The 18,911-nt window shown below is 39.7% G+C and overlaps 1 protein-coding gene across 3 annotated transcripts; it reads left to right on the plus strand.

Annotated features, from left to right (window-relative positions):
• Positions 1 to 873: 873 nt before the first annotated feature.
• LOC146497151 (uncharacterized) lies at positions 874 to 15,162 on the plus strand. Of its 3 annotated transcripts, none has more exons than XM_085140704.1 (3): positions 874 to 1,025; positions 2,787 to 3,024; positions 7,427 to 15,162. In XM_085140704.1, the coding sequence occupies exons 2-3, from the start codon at positions 2,802 to 2,804 to the stop codon at positions 8,995 to 8,997; spliced, it is 1,794 nt and encodes a 597-aa protein (XP_084996830.1). In that variant the 5' UTR covers positions 874 to 1,025; positions 2,787 to 2,801; the 3' UTR covers positions 8,998 to 15,162. The 3 variants fall into 3 exon arrangements, with proteins under 3 accessions (XP_084996830.1, XP_084996827.1, XP_084996828.1); XM_085140701.1 differs by having other exon boundaries at positions 875 to 1,025; positions 7,418 to 15,162; XM_085140702.1 differs by having other exon boundaries at positions 880 to 999; positions 7,418 to 15,162.
• Positions 15,163 to 18,911: the final 3,749 nt, after the last annotated feature.

Genomic DNA, 18,911 nt, shown 5'->3' on the forward strand with positions numbered 1-18,911 from the left:
AGATGTTCAGGCACGATGGTGTTAAAAGCCGAACTAAAGTCCACAAACAGGACCATGGCGTAAGTTCCCGCGCGGTCGAGGTGTTGCAGGATGTAATGCAGCCACATGTGATATGAGACTAACTTAACTGGAGGACTAATTATAATATATAACAATATAAATATAGTATTTCCTCCTAGAAGAGATGAAAGACATGCTTTTGTGTGGATGAGTGTAGCGTTTTACTTTTCTGAGGGCCTTGCAGAAGCATCACTTGGTTCATAGGCCTTGTCTTCTGAAAAGCTCTGGAATGCTTTACTGAATAAAACAAATGACTTTGCTCATTTGACTTTAGTAAGGCAGACTGGGAAGCATTTCCTTCTAACTGTGAAAAAGCCACAGAGAAATTTGAGAAAAGCAGGATGGATGAATGGAATTACAGTTTATCTGAAATTATTGTTTAGTGCAAATAGTTTAGTGCAAGAAAAATAGTGGAAATGACAAACATAGTAGCTGCTAGGGTGATTAAAACAGGTCTAAAATGAAGTTCAAGACTGTTAATTTAATTTAATAAGCACTGGGTCTTCGGAATGTGGATCCATCATCAAAAAAACAGCATGTGGCAAAAGCAATAACAGAATGAAAAGAATGGGTGTCATTACTTTACATGTTTAGACAGTCTGTTCCAGTTGTGCTGCAGAATATTACAGACTGTTTAAGTCAATACTTGGCTTGGATCACTGGGGAACTAAAATTCTTTATTCAGGTTTCTGCAAAGCACTGGACTGTTTGGAAGGACTTTTATTTGGACTACGAATGACCCGAGGAGGGCAGCAGTGCGCCAGTTCTACTCGAAATTCTAATAGAAGAAGTATAGCGGAAATGACGTCACTCAAACTCCACAACAAACAAACAACAGTGGTTTGAGAGTTTTTCAAGGTAGAAATCTGCTCGGAGGTTAAGAAATCGACCAGGGTGAGATCAACCAGCGCAGACTAAATTCAAGCAGCAGCTCATCACGTAAGTGCGTCCCTTTGATTTAAACGGTAAGATTTTAGTATTAAACACCCGGACGAAAGAATCTGTGAGAGAAACCTTCAACTCGCACCACGTGGTTACCGTGCAGATGTTGTAGGTTATTTATTTTAAAACTGTGGAACGCGTGGTACTTGGGCTTTTTCTGGTCGTACGCAGGAAATCTCCTTTTTTTTAAAGATTAAATAACGTACCATTGTGGAGGTATGCAAAGACAGCACGAGGGCTCTCGGGGCTCTTCTGGGAGCCTAAGTATGGAGCCGAATAGTGGGATTGTAACGCGCTTTGAGGGTCTCGAAAAGCGCTATATAAATGCAATCCATTATTCCATTATTAAGTCGACCATAAAAACGTCTCCCCGAGCGAGCTACCTTTCCTTATCGCCAGTGGTCGCGGCCACTATAAAGGGCTGGCGGGCTCGTTTACCTGAGCCCTGAGATCGTGCCGCGATCCCAGCCACCATCGATGAGCTTTTTCTGCGAGTGAACGGCCAGATGCGTGGTAGACTTGCTTTTCAGTAGCCGCTACCGACAAAACAGCAAATAAACACCAAATGTGTCATCTGTGACATTTACAAGGTTACCTCAAACACACTCCCTCAGTCTTGTTGCTCTTGAACAACAAAATGTCGCGAGTTTACCTGGTGATATTCTCGTGCGCGAGGCGATCGCGAAAACAGCAAACAATTAACACCACGCCGATGATGTTCACAGAACAGCAAGAGTAAAGCTTGTCTTCGTTATTGTTCCCCTCGTACGTGTTATTACTCTGATTTCAGCGTTTTCGCTGCACAACTAAAACGTGCAGTTTACTTTGTGTGCACTCAAATTGAGTCAACTAGCGCCACCTGTGGCCAAGTGCCATAGCCTACAGCCAGATTCATTTGTGACACACATCTGCACTTGGCTCTATCGCCACGTTTGAATTTGTTTCAAGCACAATAATTGATGAACTTTCAATTTTGTCTGTTTAAAGCTAAGTTAGTAATATTTATAATGTATTTTCCAAAACTTGCATATGATCTGCAATTTGTAGCAGATCCACTATCACATAGCAGCTGGAGAAGTCTCAAATGAGGCCAGACAATCTACCACACATCTGTTCGACCGACGCCAGTTAATCTGGAACACCGGCAGCGGGGAGTGCATGCATGCATGATGTGATTAGTCGACTATCTCAAAAATAATCGTTTGTGGCAGCCCTAGCTGGAGTACCCAGAGAGAACCGACAGACTGAGGAGCAGAACATGCAAACTCCTGAGTCCAATTAAGAATCTTCTTGCTGTGAGGCAACAATGTTAACCACCATCCCACCATGGTGATTCTATATTTTTACTTAAGTACAGTTTAAATAATTTACATGATATTAATTCATTTTTGTGACTGCAATTATTTTGTGGTTTGAAAATAATGAAAAACAAAACAAAATACTTTAAGTATTTAATGCTTTAAGCACAAATCAGCAAACAAAGTGAAACAGCTTTTAATTTGAAATTTGGACTCAGATCATAGTCAGGTAGTGAGAAACACTCTAAAATCCTCCATCTAAATATACATTTTAATGATATAATTACTTTTGGTTGTCACTGTGGCAGGTTAAAATGACAAACAGTTGCGCAACTGTGAAGCTGGCAGCAGCTACCTGAAAGTTTTTGTATTCTTAATTTTGCTTATAAAAGTATCAGAACTTGAGTCACTCACACGGTGCTCTTGAAACATTTGTCACATTTGTTCATTTTTAATTTCTCCCGTTATCACTTGTCTCTTTTCAAGAATTCTCAAACCAGAATGAATAGTAAGGATGAGGAGGTTCTCGCAGACCAACAGGTCTGTAACCAGGAGAGGAGCTCCAGTCTGAAGCAGGAGGACCCAGAGCCTCCTCAGATTAAGGAGGAACAGGAGGAACTCTGCACCAGTCACGAGGTTGAACACATCATGGTCTGGACCGGGCAGGAGAAGCTCAGACTGCTGGATACCATCTGGAAACCTGAAATAAAGATACAAAGCAAAGGTATGTGAAACTATCAGGAAGGCAGGAACCAGTGAAGCATCAGTGATGTCTGCACTGGGAAGAAGGAAAAGGCGCCTTAATATCTGTTGCTCAGTTTTCTTTTAGGAGCAGTTGACAGTCCCACAAATTGTGGTTTTCTGGAAGCAGAAACGATGTCTCACAATGTCTACAAGGGGTCACTGTAGACCATAGATTTGCTTCATAGCATGTGGCTCGCAAGTTTGCTAACAGTAGGCAGTGTTGGAAAAGTTACTTTTAAAAGGTATTACAGAATATATGTATTTTGTAATGTATTCAGAACTCGTTACTCAGTGAGTGTAATGTATTCTGAATACTTTGGATTACTTAATATATTAACATGCTTTTTACAACTACATGAATTGCTGTGTGATTTATTACTATTACTGAAGGATACTCGCCATACCAGTACCAACTAGACTTTTAAATCTTAATGTAAAATGAGTATCAGTAGGTTGGACATTAGGTACGGCTTCACTTTTTGCTGCGTCTCATATAGAAAACTATTCCGCGCGTATATGAAACAGGTCCGTGGCTCCGAACCGTAGTAAAGGGAACCCCGGGGTATTCCGTTACTACCCAACACTGTTGGTAAGGCACAAATATGGCAAAACTAACAACAGTTAAACTAAAAAACAAAACAGTTCTTTAACCTAATTCCTAATACAGCTGGATGTAATTGTGACAAGACAGTACAGCCGCTGCTAGGAAATTAGTGCTAAATAATTTTACCAACAAAGTATGAAAAGTTTGGAATACTCTATAGATGAGACAAACAAATATTACTAATGTAGGATTCTAATTAGAACTTAAACTTTATTTTCAGGGGTACAGGAATAATTTAAGGCCCAAGCGCAACACGTTTAAATGACTGAAACTAAAAGGAACAAGCTGAAGTGTGTTGGTTGAGAAAGTAGAAACAATCTTGAGTCTAGTTAATGTTGAAATCTGAAAATGAGTTCATATTATGATACTGATTGGCTTTATTTTGTAATGGATATAAAAATTTCTACAGATTTAAACCCAGTTGGACATTGTAGAAGAAAAACAACAAAACAAACAAATATACAAAACATTTGCTTATTTTGAAATTGAAGAAGAAAAGTCAGGACGCAGCCATGTTACCACTGTTTTCTGTCTTCTTTTAACAACAGTTAGTGACCTGAGGAGACGAGCTGCTGTTTTGAGTTTCTTCCCATTTTTCTCTGATATAAGATTCTAGCTGTTGAACAGTCCTGGGTCTCCATTTTCATATTTTTCACATTCATGCAAAATATTTTCAGTGGATGAAAGAAACATTTGCTATTCAATTCAATTCAATTTCAATTCAATTTTATTTATATAGCGCCAAATCACAACAAATGTCGCCTCAAGGCGCTTCATAGATACAGAGAAAAGCCCAACAATCATATGACCCCCTATGAGCAAGCACTTTGGCGACAGTGGGAAGGAAAAACTCCCTTTTAACAGGAAGAAACCTCCGGCAGAACCAGGCTCAGGGAGGGGCGGCCATCTGCTGCGACCGGTTGGGGTGAGAGAAGGAAGACGGGATAAAGACATGCTGTGGAAGAGAGACAGAGATTAATAACAGATACGATTCAATACAGAGAGGTCTGTTAATACATAGTGAGTGAGAAAGGTGACTGGAAAGGAAAAACTCAATGCATCATGGGAATCCCCGGCAGCCTACATCTATTGCAGCATAACTAAGGGAGGATTCAGGGTCACCTGGTCCAGCCCTAACTATATGCTTTAGCAAAAAGGAAAGTTTTAAGCCTAATCTTAAAAGTAGAGATAGTGTCTGTCTCCTGAATCCAAACTGGAAGCTGGTTCCACAGAAGAGGGGCCTGAAAACTGAAGGCTCTCCCTCCCATTCTACTTTTAAATACTCTAGGAACAACAAGTAGGCCTGCAGAGCGGGAGCGAAGTGCTCTAATAGGGTGATATGGTACTACAAGGTCATTAAGATAAGATGGGGCCTGATTATTTAAGACCTTGTATGTGAGGAGCAGGATTTTGAATTCAATTCTGGATTTAACAGGAAGCCAATGAAGGGAAGCCAAAACAGGAGAAATATGCTCTCTCCTTCTAGTCCCTGTCAGTACTCTTGCTGCAGCATTTTGGATTTGGATTTTTGGATTTGCTATGTCTGCAGGCAGGCCAGTTCACCACCTGGACTCTACTACTACAAAGCCATGTTGTTGGAATAGATGCAGTATGTGGTTTAATATTGTCTAGCTGATGCAAGGCCTTCCCTGAAAAGCCCGTCGTCTGGATGGGAGCATTGTTGAGTTAGAAACTTGACACCTAAGCAGCCAGTTTGATAGGAAATTCCATCAGAGAAGAAAGTTTTTGACCTGAGCACTGAGAACAAGCAAGTGATCCTCATTAATCCAAAGGATGCCATGTCCATGTTTTCAAAAAAAAATTCAAATTCTGCTTCAACTGATGACAATTGAGACAAAAAACCTAAAATCAGAGTAGAAAAAAGTTATATTTTTTACTGTAAAAACCACAAACATGTTTAACAAATCATTTTTGAAACTTAAAATGCAAATAGAAATTGTACATTTCTAAAAATTATGCACACGTTTTGCCAATATCATCGGTACATGGTACTACGTACTTAAAAATGCACACATAAGACTGGGAAGAACACCACAGGTATAAACCCTGCAGGTATGACAACATGAGGCGTATCACTCCTGTTTTCCACATGGAGACAGCGTTTACACTGCAATCTGCCTTTGGTGGCTTTTTTTGGAGCAACTGTGGCATTCACGAGTAGAACTGACACAAAACAACACAACGACTACACTACACCCTAACTATACCCTCCAAACATGCTAAATGTTACAAATCTCTCCCGCATCAAAACTTGCTCTCTCTCTTTCTTTCGGTGTCACTCCTAAAACTTCCACCTCTTCCCAAACAACATTGGCCAACATGGTACATTTTTTCACTAATAGGGAAAGAAAGGGGTTGTAATGTTTTCAACGAGGATGTTGGTGACACCGAGTTAAACCACAAATGAAGACCCTGGAGTTTAGTTGCAGCTTGTTTAATTGTCTCCATGAACATGTGGTGAAAACTGAAATGACAGAAAATAAACTCCATCTCAACAGGCAGAAGCATGTTTACATCAATAAAGTGCATTACTCTCACTAAAACATTCATGTTAGCAAAATATACATTAATATCCAAAGCTATCTGCATGAACTGTCATATAAAGTAACTTACGGCGTTCCAGCCTGATAATTCGGAGTAGATGGCATTTGATTACATCTCCATACTGCCTTTAGCATGAGGAGCCTGTTTCTCAGCAAAACCGAGTGCTTGACCAAAACCGGAAGTGCTTGACCGGAACCGGAAGTGCCCCGCCAGAACAGGAAATACATTTTAGCTATATTTTCCTTTTAACTAAAACCTAAGTAAAGCATGAATTATTCATTTTAACAACACATATTAATTTTTTAATGGCAAATCTTTTTAGAATTATTTATTTCAAACTTATGAACCTATTTATTCAGAGAAATGCCTTAAAGGCAACACAGGGGTGTTTTGTCTTTTTCTCTCACAAGATAAAAAGGAGTGTTTGCTAGTGCTGTCCTTAAAAAACACTGTTTTTACAGTTTCTTCCCGCTGAAAACACTACTGTTTTATTCAGAAAAAAACATTGTGTGTATTTTTTATCATACGTCTGTTTTACGTGGCCTGTCAACACAATTTAAAAACTGGTATAAAGTTTGAAGTCCGCACTTTCGACCCAAGTTGAAATGGAGACTCTGGGTTGTTGCATCTTGTTGCTGTTTTATCCTAAATTGGTGGTCTGATTTTTGGCGTGTCAGCACGTCCGTCGACTCTCAAGTGTTAACCAAGTTGAGGATGCATTTCTACTGTTGAAAGCTAAACTTGGGACAGAAAGGCCTACAAACAAATAAGAACTAAAAGTCACTGCAGTAAAGGCCTGGCAGAGTATTAAAAAGGAGAAAGCAAGCATCTGTATTAGAAACGAACATGATGATTTTTTTCTCACATTTTTATGCCGTGTTTTCATTCAACCTACTGAATTGAAGCTGAAGGTCTGCACTTAAACTGCATCTGAGTGGTTTCATTTAAAATTCATTGTAGTAATGTACAAAATTAATATGTAAGAAAATGCAGCAAGATCTTTTGATTTGTATGTAGCTCCCCAAATTTCAGTTTGTTCCGGTGTATCTAAGTGTCAGTATCACTAGCATAACTGTTTGAATTACACTGGCGTACGTGGGCGACATGCTCATAGAGAACTTCTAATAGTTGATGAGATGTTTTGCTTTGTTTTTTTTAATGTTCGAGTTTTTGGTTTTTTCATTTTATGTTTTTGTCTCTTGAGACTTTTCAGATCAAAAGATCTGTATGGAGGAAGAGGTTCCTGCAGACCAACAGGTCTCTAACCATGAAAGGATCTCCAGTCTGGATCAGGAGGATCGAAAGCCTCCAGAATTTAAAGAGGAACAGGAGGAACCCTGCACCAGTCAGGAGGGAGAGCGGCTTCTTCTAAAGGAAGAGACTAATACATTTATGGTGACTTCTACTCATGAGGAACCTGAACCAAGCAGTGACTTTCTTTCTAACAACTGTCCTCAGCCAGAGTGGAGCCAAGGCCAGGAAGAAAGTGAGCATGTGCACTCAGGATCAACTACAAATGCAAACACAAAGAGGAGAAATCAGAGAAAGCAAAGTGGAGTAGAGAGCCAGCTCATGTCATATAGTCAGTGTAAGCCTGACACAAGTAGAAAGTCTGTAAAATGTGAGTTTTGTGGAAAAACCTTTCAGTATAAATACAGACTGCTTAACCATCTAAGAGTCCATACAGGTGAGAAACCTTATTCTTGTAGCACCTGTGGGAAACGATTCATTCAGATGAATGGCTTAAAAACTCACATTAGAACCCACACAGGTGAGAAGCCATATTCTTGTAGCGCCTGTGGGAAAAGCTTTAGTGACGCGTCAGCATTCAGAGTTCACATGAGAATCCACACAGGTGAGAAGCCACACTTGTGTAAAATATGTGGTAAAACGTTCAGTCAGGCGGCACACTTGAAAAGGCACATGAGAATCCACACAGGTGAGAAGCCACATTCTTGTAACACCTGTGGAAAAAAATTCAGTGATATGGACAGCTTGAAAACTCATATGAGAAACCACACTGGTGAGAAGCCATATTCTTGTAGCAGCTGTGGAAAAAGATTCAGTGACATTGTGTGCTTCAAAACTCACATGAGAATCCACACAGGTGAGAAACCTTATTGCTGTAGCACATGTGGGAAAGGATTCCGTCAGCTGATCCACTTAAAAACACACATGAGAATCCACACAGGTGAGAAGCCATATTCTTGTAGTCTGTGTGGAAAAAAATTCAGTTGCATTCTGTTCTTCAAAACTCACATGAGAACACACACAGGTGAGAAACCTTATCGGTGTAGCACATGTGGGAAAGGATTCCGTCAGCTGATCCAATTAAAAACTCACATGAGAATCCACACAGGTGAGAAGCCATATTCTTGTAGCGCCTGTGGGAAAAGCTTTAGTGACGCGTCAGCATTAAGAGTTCACATGAGAATCCACAAAGGTGAGAAGCCACACTTGTGTAAAATATGTGGTAAAACGTTCAGTCAGGCGGCACACTTGAAAAGGCACATGAGAATCCACACAGGTGAGAAGCCATATTCTTGTAGCACCTGTGGGAAAAGCTTTCGTCACTCATCAGCATTAAGAGTTCACATGAGAATCCACACAGGTGAGAAACCATATTCTTGTAGCGCCTGTGGGAAAAGCTTTAGTGACGCGTCAGCATTCAGAGTTCACATGAGAATTCACACAGGTGAGAAGCCAAACTTGTGTAACATATGTGGTAAAATATTGAGTCAGACAACAAACTTGAAAAACCACATGAGAATTCACAGTACATGAAAGTGTCAAAGGTGGAGGAAAGAGTTCAAATGGAGCAATATCAAAGCGGAGCTTCACTGCAATGCATGAGGGAAAAGATTACCTCATATTTAGTTCATTTTGGTGTTTTATGTCCGTAACAGTAACAACTGTTTGTTACACTAATTGGCTTGTTACTATGATGAATGTTTTTCTGTACAGATAACATGTATGTATTAATTGTAGATGTTAGTTAATATTTTTTTTACCTAATCAATTTTGTTATAAAAAACATTTATTATTATTTTTTTATTGCAAACATTTAATTCATCAGTCATTCTGGTTTTCCTACAAAGGATTTGAAATCATTCAAGTAATACCTAAGACCAAAAATCTGGAGTCATTATGGACTGGAAGTCACTTCATGTTGTGATGTTGATTTAGTTAGTTGTGCTTTTTATTTGTGTACATTCTGTAGTATTCATTCCACCTCATTTAATTTCTGTATTTAATGTATATAAGTTTAGATTAGTTATTTATAGTTGGTTTACACAGCTTTGTGTATGTATGTGTATGTATGTGTAATGTATATATAGACGTGTGTGTGTGTGTGTGTGTGTGTGTGTGTGTGTGTGTGTGTGTGTGTGTGTGTAAGAGAGATTTACATTGCTGTGCTTGAGATCCACCATCTACTGGAACCAAATTCCTTTCTGATTTTTATAGTTTAAAAAAAATGTCATAAAAATGATTAGAACCAGTTCTTTGCAGTAAACAACATAACAATGTTCTACTTTATTTAGCTTTTTTCCACAATTTGTTTCTTGGTGTCTGACTATGTTTTGTATAAATTGAGAAACTATTTATTTAAACTCAGATTTTTACAATGGACTTTTTCACCCAGTGTGCTTGAATTTGGGTTTATTAAAGAAAATCTGTTATACTTAAGCCCATGTTCAAATTCTTGGGCAGTCTACAAAGCATTGTAGTTTCACTTGTATTGTGAGAGATGTTAGATTGGGGGGTATTTTATATTCTCGTTTTCACATATTATAGAAATAGAAATAAAAGTATATTGAATAGACTGTTCTCTGATGCAAATGTATGTTGACATGAGTGACTTCATCCCTCAAGTACTGACGCTCACCATGTTGTGTAATGGATGTGAAAACTTTGCCTGTGTTGTTACCACAGGCAAGATGTGCAAAATAATTCAGCAAATTAAAGCATCAGCTTGTTCCATCATCCAGCTTGTTCAATGAAGTCCGATGCTAACTGGAAATAGAGATAATTCGCCTTCAAAAGCAAATTTTAAGAATATGGAAACCATATAAAATTACTTAAATACTTAACACAAATCATATTTCTGACACACAGTCTATGGGTGTAACCTCCAGAGTCACACAACGGTTTTGAATGATCCTGTTATTTAAGCAGAAGACTATCCCACTATAAATGCAGGTTTTCTGTCCTACAGAGGCTCTGAAACCATAACTCTCCTCCACAGAGTCCAGACCACATTGACTCAGCTGCTCTTTAGTCTTTAATGGTGTAAGAGGTTTAAATTTTCTTTTAGTTTGTCTTTCCATCATTTTCTTTATGCACTGCACATAGATTAGCTGTCAGTTGAACTTTATGGGCAGAGCTACCGTAGTAGAGGCCACTTGCCCCTCCCTTCCTTCCCTTCCCATCTCCAGCTGCCTCCCTCTTCCCGCTCCACCACAATCACCCACACATGCAGGGCCTTGGGGTAAAGGTGTGTCACCAGGGTGCAGGGAAGGCATCCCCCCCTCTGTCCCCTTCTGGCTGCCTGCCCCTCAATTTTATCCCACAACTTAGACATTACTCACACTCTCATAACACATACATATAGGATCTTGGGGGTGGGCACACTACATGGCATCCAGAAGACCTTTAGGGTGTACAACCTCACCCCTGGCGTTGTTGCCCACCTCTCAATTTTAAATACACTTAGACATTGAGGGCTATCAGGAGGGGCTACCTGCTGCTCTCTCGCAGGTAGCTCCATGCCCTCCTGGGTTTTTAATGCACCTTAGGACACACATGCATCAACACTACATATGAGTGGGCGGAGGGAGGTTTGGAGTCTTTGTATCTGTGTGTGCCTCTGTCTATGTCAGGTCGGGTATCAGAGCCCACCTCTCTAGGGACATCTCAGGCCCTCCAAGGTATGGAGGCCTGTCTCCCCCCACCACTTTCCCTGCCAGTGGCAGACATCGGTGCGTTGGTGGTTCTTTGTGTCCGGGGATGGACATCCAGGTACACACCAGCTCACTCCTGGTGGCTGCTTGTCGGGGCCTGGAGCCTGGGGCTCGCTCGGGCCACTTCGGGGGTGGGGTGCCCTCGGCCTCTCAGCCTCGGGCTTGGTCTCTCTGGCACCACTGGCTGCCGGCGGAGCTCACGGGCACGTCACTGCAACCCCCCCGGCTTCTGCTTCGCGGCTGCTGAGTGACCCCTCATCTGGGGCTCTCCTCAGCTCTTTCCGGGATAGTGGCTCGGTCACCCCTCCGTTGGTCTTCCTTGGTCTCTTATGCTCTGAGGGCCTCTGGATGTCTGGAGTTTTGATCTCCTCCATACCTGCTTCATGCCCTGGAGGACGGGGCTGTGGCTCCCCCACACCCTCTAGCAGATCATTACATGAAGGAACCTTTTAAAAACAAGTGCACTCATGGTCACAGGTGTACACACGGGTGCTGCACAATAATATTTAATATTTAGCATTTACTCTTATATTCACATAGATCATCGCAATGATGTTGTTTATTATGTTGTTCTTTTTTTTGCTTGTTTTCTCTTTTTTCTTTCTCAACAGGTGATCCAGGTGATTGATATATGTATTTTTTTTTGTCTGTTTGTTTTGTTGGTTTTTGTTTTTTGCCCTTTATCACCGTTCCTCATCCCCGCTGTTTTTCTTTCCCTCTTTCTTTCTCCCCTTTTTTTCCCCAGTCAAGTCTGTCAGGTATATAGCAAGTGAAAATAAAATGAAATAAAATAAACAATAAAATGTGAATCAAATAGACCAATACGGCAAGGCTGGGATGGTCCATTTGATAAAGTAAATCCGTTGGGCATCTTTCTTCGCCTTTAGACAAAAAAAAAAAAGTGCTGAAGTGATTACGTTTAAATAAAACTGTTTGCTGGACACACACACACATCTATCTCTGATGGACCAAATGTGTAGTCTTTTTATTTTACATTTTTGTTTTCATGAATACAAAAAAGGCATGTTGAATTATTGTAATTAATGGTGGGATATTTCATATTTTTATCTATTTAATATGTGAACAAACAAAAAAGGTTCTTATTATAAAATAAACTTTGTTCTAAGTCTTTTCTTCTCTCTTCATTCCTGGATCTCACTTAAATCTGATGCAAAGAATGTAAAACTAAGAAAACTGAGAGAATAACTGAAGCAGTTTCTTCCTGAGACATTACAAAGTTCAGATATCTTAATCAATGCTCGATTATCCAGGATGGGAAATCCCAAAAATGTATTCTGTTCATCTAGACATGGTGTTTTCAGTGGGAAAGGCGTTTTGTCGCTCATCCAAGTGACTTCTTTAGTCTCATCATATCAAGGTATTTGGATATGATGTTCTTCTGCTTCCATAGCCGCTGTATCTATTAGGACAGTGTTTGCTTTGTGTTGCAGTGGATGATGAGGGTCAAACCTACTGATCCGTATGCCTTGGTTAACAGTAGACATCAGCTTTAAAATGTCTTCCATTTTTAATGGAAACAAAGGCTACAAAGGCTAACCTGCAACTTTTTATATCATCCTTGGTGAGCTGGAAGTGTTCGTCCCCAAGTTAATGCGATCTGTGAACTGTGGTACGGTAACATTATATACAGCTATTTTTAGTACCATTGATATTTATTTTCTACTTTTCTCCAAGAGATATTTCTAAGTTAACTTAAGTAATTACTTTCTCCAAACCATCAACATGTCTTTTAGCCCCATTCCTACAAGACTGTTCAAAGAAGTGCTATCATTGATTAATGCTTCAGTCTTAAATATTATCTAATAATCGGCGATGTACCAGAGGCCTTCAAGTTGATGATTAAACCATCTCTTGACCCACACGTTTCAGCTGAGTACTGGCAGATTTGAACATTTCCTTTTATCTCAAGAATTTATTTTGTATATTCTAACCCAAATGACGAATATTCATTGAAATAATGTTAAACCAGTATCAGCATATTCAGTTGAATCACCATTGAAATCTGACGTAGATTTTACATCACATTTACATCCTCTGTTAATATTTGATCAGTGTTGAATTTTAGCATTGATTTTATATCACTTATTACCCTCAGTTAATGATGAATCAATGTTGAATTTCGGTGTTGATTTTCCAATACTTTTGTACCCTTGGTTAATATTGAAACAACAATAAAATCATGATTAAAACAGGACTTAATAGGTATTTCCATCAATCCTAGACCACAGAAAACTACCATCAACACTTAAACCTGTGAAAAAGACAATTGTGTTTGATCTAAAAACAGGATAACCATTATATGTTGAACATTATAATTTATCATGTTCGTAACAACAACCCTATAATATTAAGCACTGGGCATTATGTAATTAAAAAAATGACAAAAGACAAATTTGTATTAATAAAAAAAACTATTTATTTTATAAAGAAGATTTATTGTTAAATGTATTAGTTACAAGTCACTGTTTTTAGTTTACTCCGGGATGGGGCTGGATATCGGGCGTCCTGCACCACCCATCCGATCGGGAGCATAGCAGAGCCATTTCTGCACTGCTTTGGCGAAGGCAAACTCAGAAACTGCATTTACCCCCACCTGCTGAGTCAGGCCATCTAGGACAAAAACAAATAAGCAAAAAAATAAAGAGAAAAAAAAGAGAGGCTCAATTAGAGCTTAAATATGAACAACCTCTTGTAAAAAGCAGGGAGAAAGCCTATAAACCCGCGTTCCCCAACCCCTGGGCCACGGACTGGTAACGGAGGCCCGGGTGTGAAATTTATGAATAGGGTTTAGGGTTAGTTTTTTTTTTTTTAATCGTTAATTCTGTTACCCTGGGTCTTTTCCGGTGTTGTAGTTGTGTCTCTTATTTTGAAAGAAATATTTACACGTTACCATAGTGACCAGAGAGCATTAAGGGGCGGAGAGGAGGATGTTACTCTCAATGTTGTTGGCGCATTTCAGGAGGACGCTGCTAATAAAGTTGCACAATTTTACCGTGAATTTGCTGAATTTTATTATTATATTTACAAAATACCACAGTTTTTGTCTTGGTCATATCATTTTAATTTGTTGTATCTGTCCACGACAACATGAAGGGCGGTCCGTGAAAATATTGTCTGACATTAAACCAGTACGTGGCACAAAAAAGGTTGGGGACCGCTGCTATAAACTAGTAGGCTTGACATGAAAGTCACAAGGCTGAAATCAGCAAGCTACTGCCTCACTTTGTTCACCGGTGTGCTATATTTCATGATCTGCTTGGCTGCAGAACCAAACATGGGGCCTGAAATTACACATATTGTCCTAAACATTTTCCTGTATCCCTCAGACAACGAGGACTGGGCAAGCCACAACTATCACCTTGCCATGGTTAAGGTAGAAATAAGTCTGCCAAATTTATTATTTTTTTGCTTCCAAGGTGCCACACTACTTTGTTTTGTTCGCAGTCATAGTTTCCGGTCTTTCAACATTCTTTGGAGAGTCCCAAGTACTAAAACCCTGGTGATAGCAGTCCTTTAAGAGGGTCAAGAACCCACTAATGATCATGTATCTCATCACATGAAAGGTGACTTTATCAAGGTGTGAAAAAGGGTGTGGGTCATTATCAGCAGAGGTTTCAGGTGAAACTATTGTGAGACCTTGCCTCACCCTATTATGTGACCTATTGAGATCAGCTAACGTGAGATGTTGGTGGGCTTTAAGGTGCCTGTGAAGAGACTTCAAGAAACTCTGAGTGTTATTAGCTGAAAGCTCAGCATTTGTGGCTTGGCTTGTCCAAAGGAATTTTTGGTTGTCACTCCAATTCAGCGGTCCCAAATACATAATTAAACTGTCAAGCTGAATCATGAAAAGTGCCAGTGTGATGGACATAACTATAATTTTTTTTACCAACAAGGTGATTCCCACAGAGCTATTAGCTGCATATTTGGCACGTCTTAGCATTGTGTGCCAGGTATCCTTAAAAAAAGGGAAGAAACTGAACAAATGGAGGACAAAACAAATGGAGGACAAAAGAAGTGGAAGACCTAAAACACTATCTCCAGGTTAACAGGACATAAAAGTCATGTTCTTAAGAAAGAGGAAAGAAATCTAGCAAAGACCTGACACAGGAAATGACAGATGCATGTAGCACTTCAATTGATCCACTCTATTGGTTCACTGAAGGCTCATAAAACTACAATCAACAATAAAACTTACCAAAGATGCACTTGCAGAGCACTGTCTCTTTAAATGCCCTTTTTTGCTTGGTCTGGTCCTTATTTTTTCTCCCAGTCCAGTTAAGTCCAGAGGCCAGCTCATTTGTAATGGCATAGGCTAGTATACGACGGACTCGCGCCTCCAGTGTGGTCCCTCCAATCAAAGAAAAGCGTCTCACCTATCAAAATATTTTCAAAAATTGAATTATTGTGACTTATGTTTTAAATGTGTATGAATATGCTTGTGAGTTGACATGAAATAATTGAAAGAGACAATGGTTTTTTTTTTGAGATAATAGGAAATATTTTGGTTAATTCCTATTTGTTGGATCTTCCAATGATAGCATGTTGATGTATATTCAAGCAGGACATACAGCAGCAGGCAATTTTAATAAGCTTTAAGAACCTACCATTGTTTTATTTGCTTCCGGTAACTGCAGAGTTGCCTCTGCATTGTTCAGCTCATCCATATTATGTAAAGGCAAATCCAGAGGCAAAACGCCAGCATCAACAGGTTCATTGCTGCAGGATTGACGGAAGGCTCTGAACTCCTCACGGAGGTCCCTGACTTCTCTGGTCAGCTCTGTCACCATAGTTATCAGTTTCTGGAAGGCTGCATCTGTTTGTGATGAGAAAAAAAACAACTATATCCATAAGTTATGGCTTCACATTTTGATTTCAAGTTTAAGTAGTTCAATCAGCTCAAACTGTTTACAAGTTTATCCCTTTCGCATGTAGATGAAATCCTATGTAAAATTTCAAAGTACAACATTTTAGAATTTGCCTTTTAAAAGTTGACTCACAGAGTCTCTGGAATCTAAAAAATCAAAATAAGATGATATTTAATAACATAAATTAGTGTTTCAATGGTAAAATTACAATGAAATTGTGGTGAAACTAATTTTATCAAAGCGTACTTTCATTATCAAAGGCATTCAACGCACACTCTATTTGCTGGGGAGGTTGTATAGTTGTGTAGGTTGGTGTGTTGGGCTGGAGCGGTGAAAGGAGCCGGTAGCTGGCCAGGGCATCGTGATGGTTGCTAGTAGTGGGTTGGGAGGCAGACTGCAAAGTGGTGGAGGCTGTTCAGAAAAATGTTTAAAAAATAAAAGCTTACATAAAATGTATCTACAAAGGTTCATTTCCTCACACACACACTAAACATTACAATATACTATACCTGGGGGATTCGGTCATCTACAGAGGAATTTCCTATTTGAAGACTTTTTGTCAGGTTTCAGAGCCCATCACAGTACAGAGATGGCTTTAGTGAAGGTCTCAAATGATCTTCTTTCGTCCCTGACAGTGGACTCATGTCCTGCTAGACCTCAGTGCAGCATTCAATACTATTGGCCATAGTATTTTATTACAGTGATTAGAACATGCTGTAGTTATTTAACTTACTTAAACAGCTACAGCGCTTCAGTGTTTTGAATTCTATCTCTCTAATAGACTCGTTTGTTCGTGTAAATGGAGTTCCACAGGGTTCTGTGCTAGGGCCAATTCTGTTTACATGCTTCCTATAGGCAATATCATTAGAAGGCAAAGATGGCATAACACACACCAATTTGTTAAACTGCAGGAATGTGTTAAAGACATAAAGACCTAGATGGCCTTGCATTTTCTGCTGCTCAGTTCATATAAAACTGAGGTTATTGTACTTGCCCCTTAAAATCTTAGGAATTTGGTACCAAACCAGATTATTACTGTGGATGGTACTACCTTGGCCTCTAGTTGCACTGAGGAATCTTGAAGGTATTTTCAAAGAGTATATGTCCTTCAATGTGCATATTAATCAAATATTAGGGCTGGATTGCGTGACCCTTAATACTGCCTTAGTTATTCTGCAATATGCAGTTAGGCTACCGGGGATTTTCATGATGCACGTTCTTTTTCCACTCACTGTATTGTTGTGGAGTCTTTACCTTACAATATGAAGCACCTTGAGGTAACAGTTACTATGATTTGGTGCTATATAAATAAAATTGAATTCATTTGTTTTTTCCGTTGTTGTTGTTGTTGTTGTTGTTGTTGTTGTTGTTGTTGTTGTTGTTGTTGTTGTTGTTGTTGTTGTTGTTGTTGTTGTTGTTGTTGTTGTTGTTGTTGTTGTTGTTGTTGTTGTTGTTGTTGTTGTTGTTGTTGTTGTTGTTGTTGTTGTTGTTGTTGTTGTTGTTGTTGCTGCTCCTCCGCCACCATAGGGCCTCTATTGTCTTAATTAAATTAAATAATATCAATGTATCTTTAGACATTATTTATTAGTTTAATGATTTGAATTTGTTACAAAGTTGGAGTTAGCTGAAAATTAATCAAAGTCTGCCAGTATTATGAAGGTCATTCACATACGCTGGTATGGTAACTTGTTGAACTAATCCAGGCCTACAGACCAATCTGTTCTTTGGTCTACAGATGGTAAGAGGGTTCCAAGTTGTGATCTCCCATACAACAAGTCTGCTACAGCTTATCCTTGTATTTTTACATGCTGTGTGAAATGTGCCATTTCAGCTGGCTACATAATTATAACCTTCATTTCCCAAATTCAATATGTAATAAGTTCTTAGTAACTGATAAATGGGTAAAGTACAATAAGCCCAAAAAACAGATTTTTATAAAGATGTAATTTTCTACATAGTCAAAGGAGCTTGCAAAGAAAAGCGTCTGGACTTCTTTAAGTTACTTGAAGACGTTTCACCTCTCATCCGAGAAGCTTCTTCGGTTCTAAGGTCAAATGGTGGGGAGTCCCAGATATAAACCTAGTGGGAGTATCCCCCCACAGAGGGACAAAAGAACCCCCTGATGATCCTCTAATCACCTGAGCCAAGGTGTGAAACTGGGTGTGGGTCCCAATCAGCCAGAGTTTCGGGTGAGTTCATTGTGAAACCTGGCCTCACCTTATCATGCGAATTCCTGAGGTCAAACCATCTGTCCTCTCTGTCCAAAATGTGAACATTGGCATCCTCGAAAGAGTGTCCTTTATCCTTAAGATGCAGATGGACAGCTGAATCTTGTCCTGTGGAGGTGGCTCTTCTGTGTTGTGCCATGCGCTTGTGAAGTGGCTGTTTGGTCTCTCCAATGTAGAGGTCTGGGCATTCCTCGCTGCACTGTACAGCATACACCACATTGTTAAGTCTGTGTTTTGGCGTTTTGTCTTTCGGGTGAACCAGTTTTTGTCTGAGTGTGTTGCTGGGTCTGAAATGCACCGGGATGTCATGCTTGGAGAAAACCCTCCTGAGCTTTTCTGATACACCGACTACATAGGGGATGACAATGTTGTTGCGTACAATAGGTGCCATGGGCTCCCCCGTGTCACCTATTGTAGCCAACCTTTACATGGAGGAAGTGGAAAGGAAGGCTCTTGGCTCTTTTAAAGGGAGAGTACCCAGCCACTGGTACAGATATGTAGACGACACCTGGGTCAAAATCAAGACACAAGAAGTGGAATCCTTCACTGCGCACATTAACGCTGTGGATAAAAACATCAAGTTCACCAGGGAAGACACAAAGGACGACTGTTTGCCTTTCCTG

Source organism: Neolamprologus multifasciatus, chromosome 18, assembly GCF_963576455.1.
Source record: "Neolamprologus multifasciatus chromosome 18, fNeoMul1.2, whole genome shotgun sequence".
NCBI lineage: Eukaryota > Metazoa > Chordata > Actinopteri > Cichliformes > Cichlidae > Neolamprologus > Neolamprologus multifasciatus.

Excerpts from the sequence above, each read along its gene's own strand:
- LOC146497151 (XM_085140701.1), top strand. The coding sequence starts at position 2,802 with ATGAATAGTAAGGATGAGGAGGTTCTCGCAGACCAACAGGTCTGTAAC. Across the intron at positions 3,025-7,417 it reads AATAAAGATACAAAGCAAAG|ACTTTTCAGATCAAAAGATC; the intron begins GTATGTGAAACT and ends TTGTCTCTTGAG.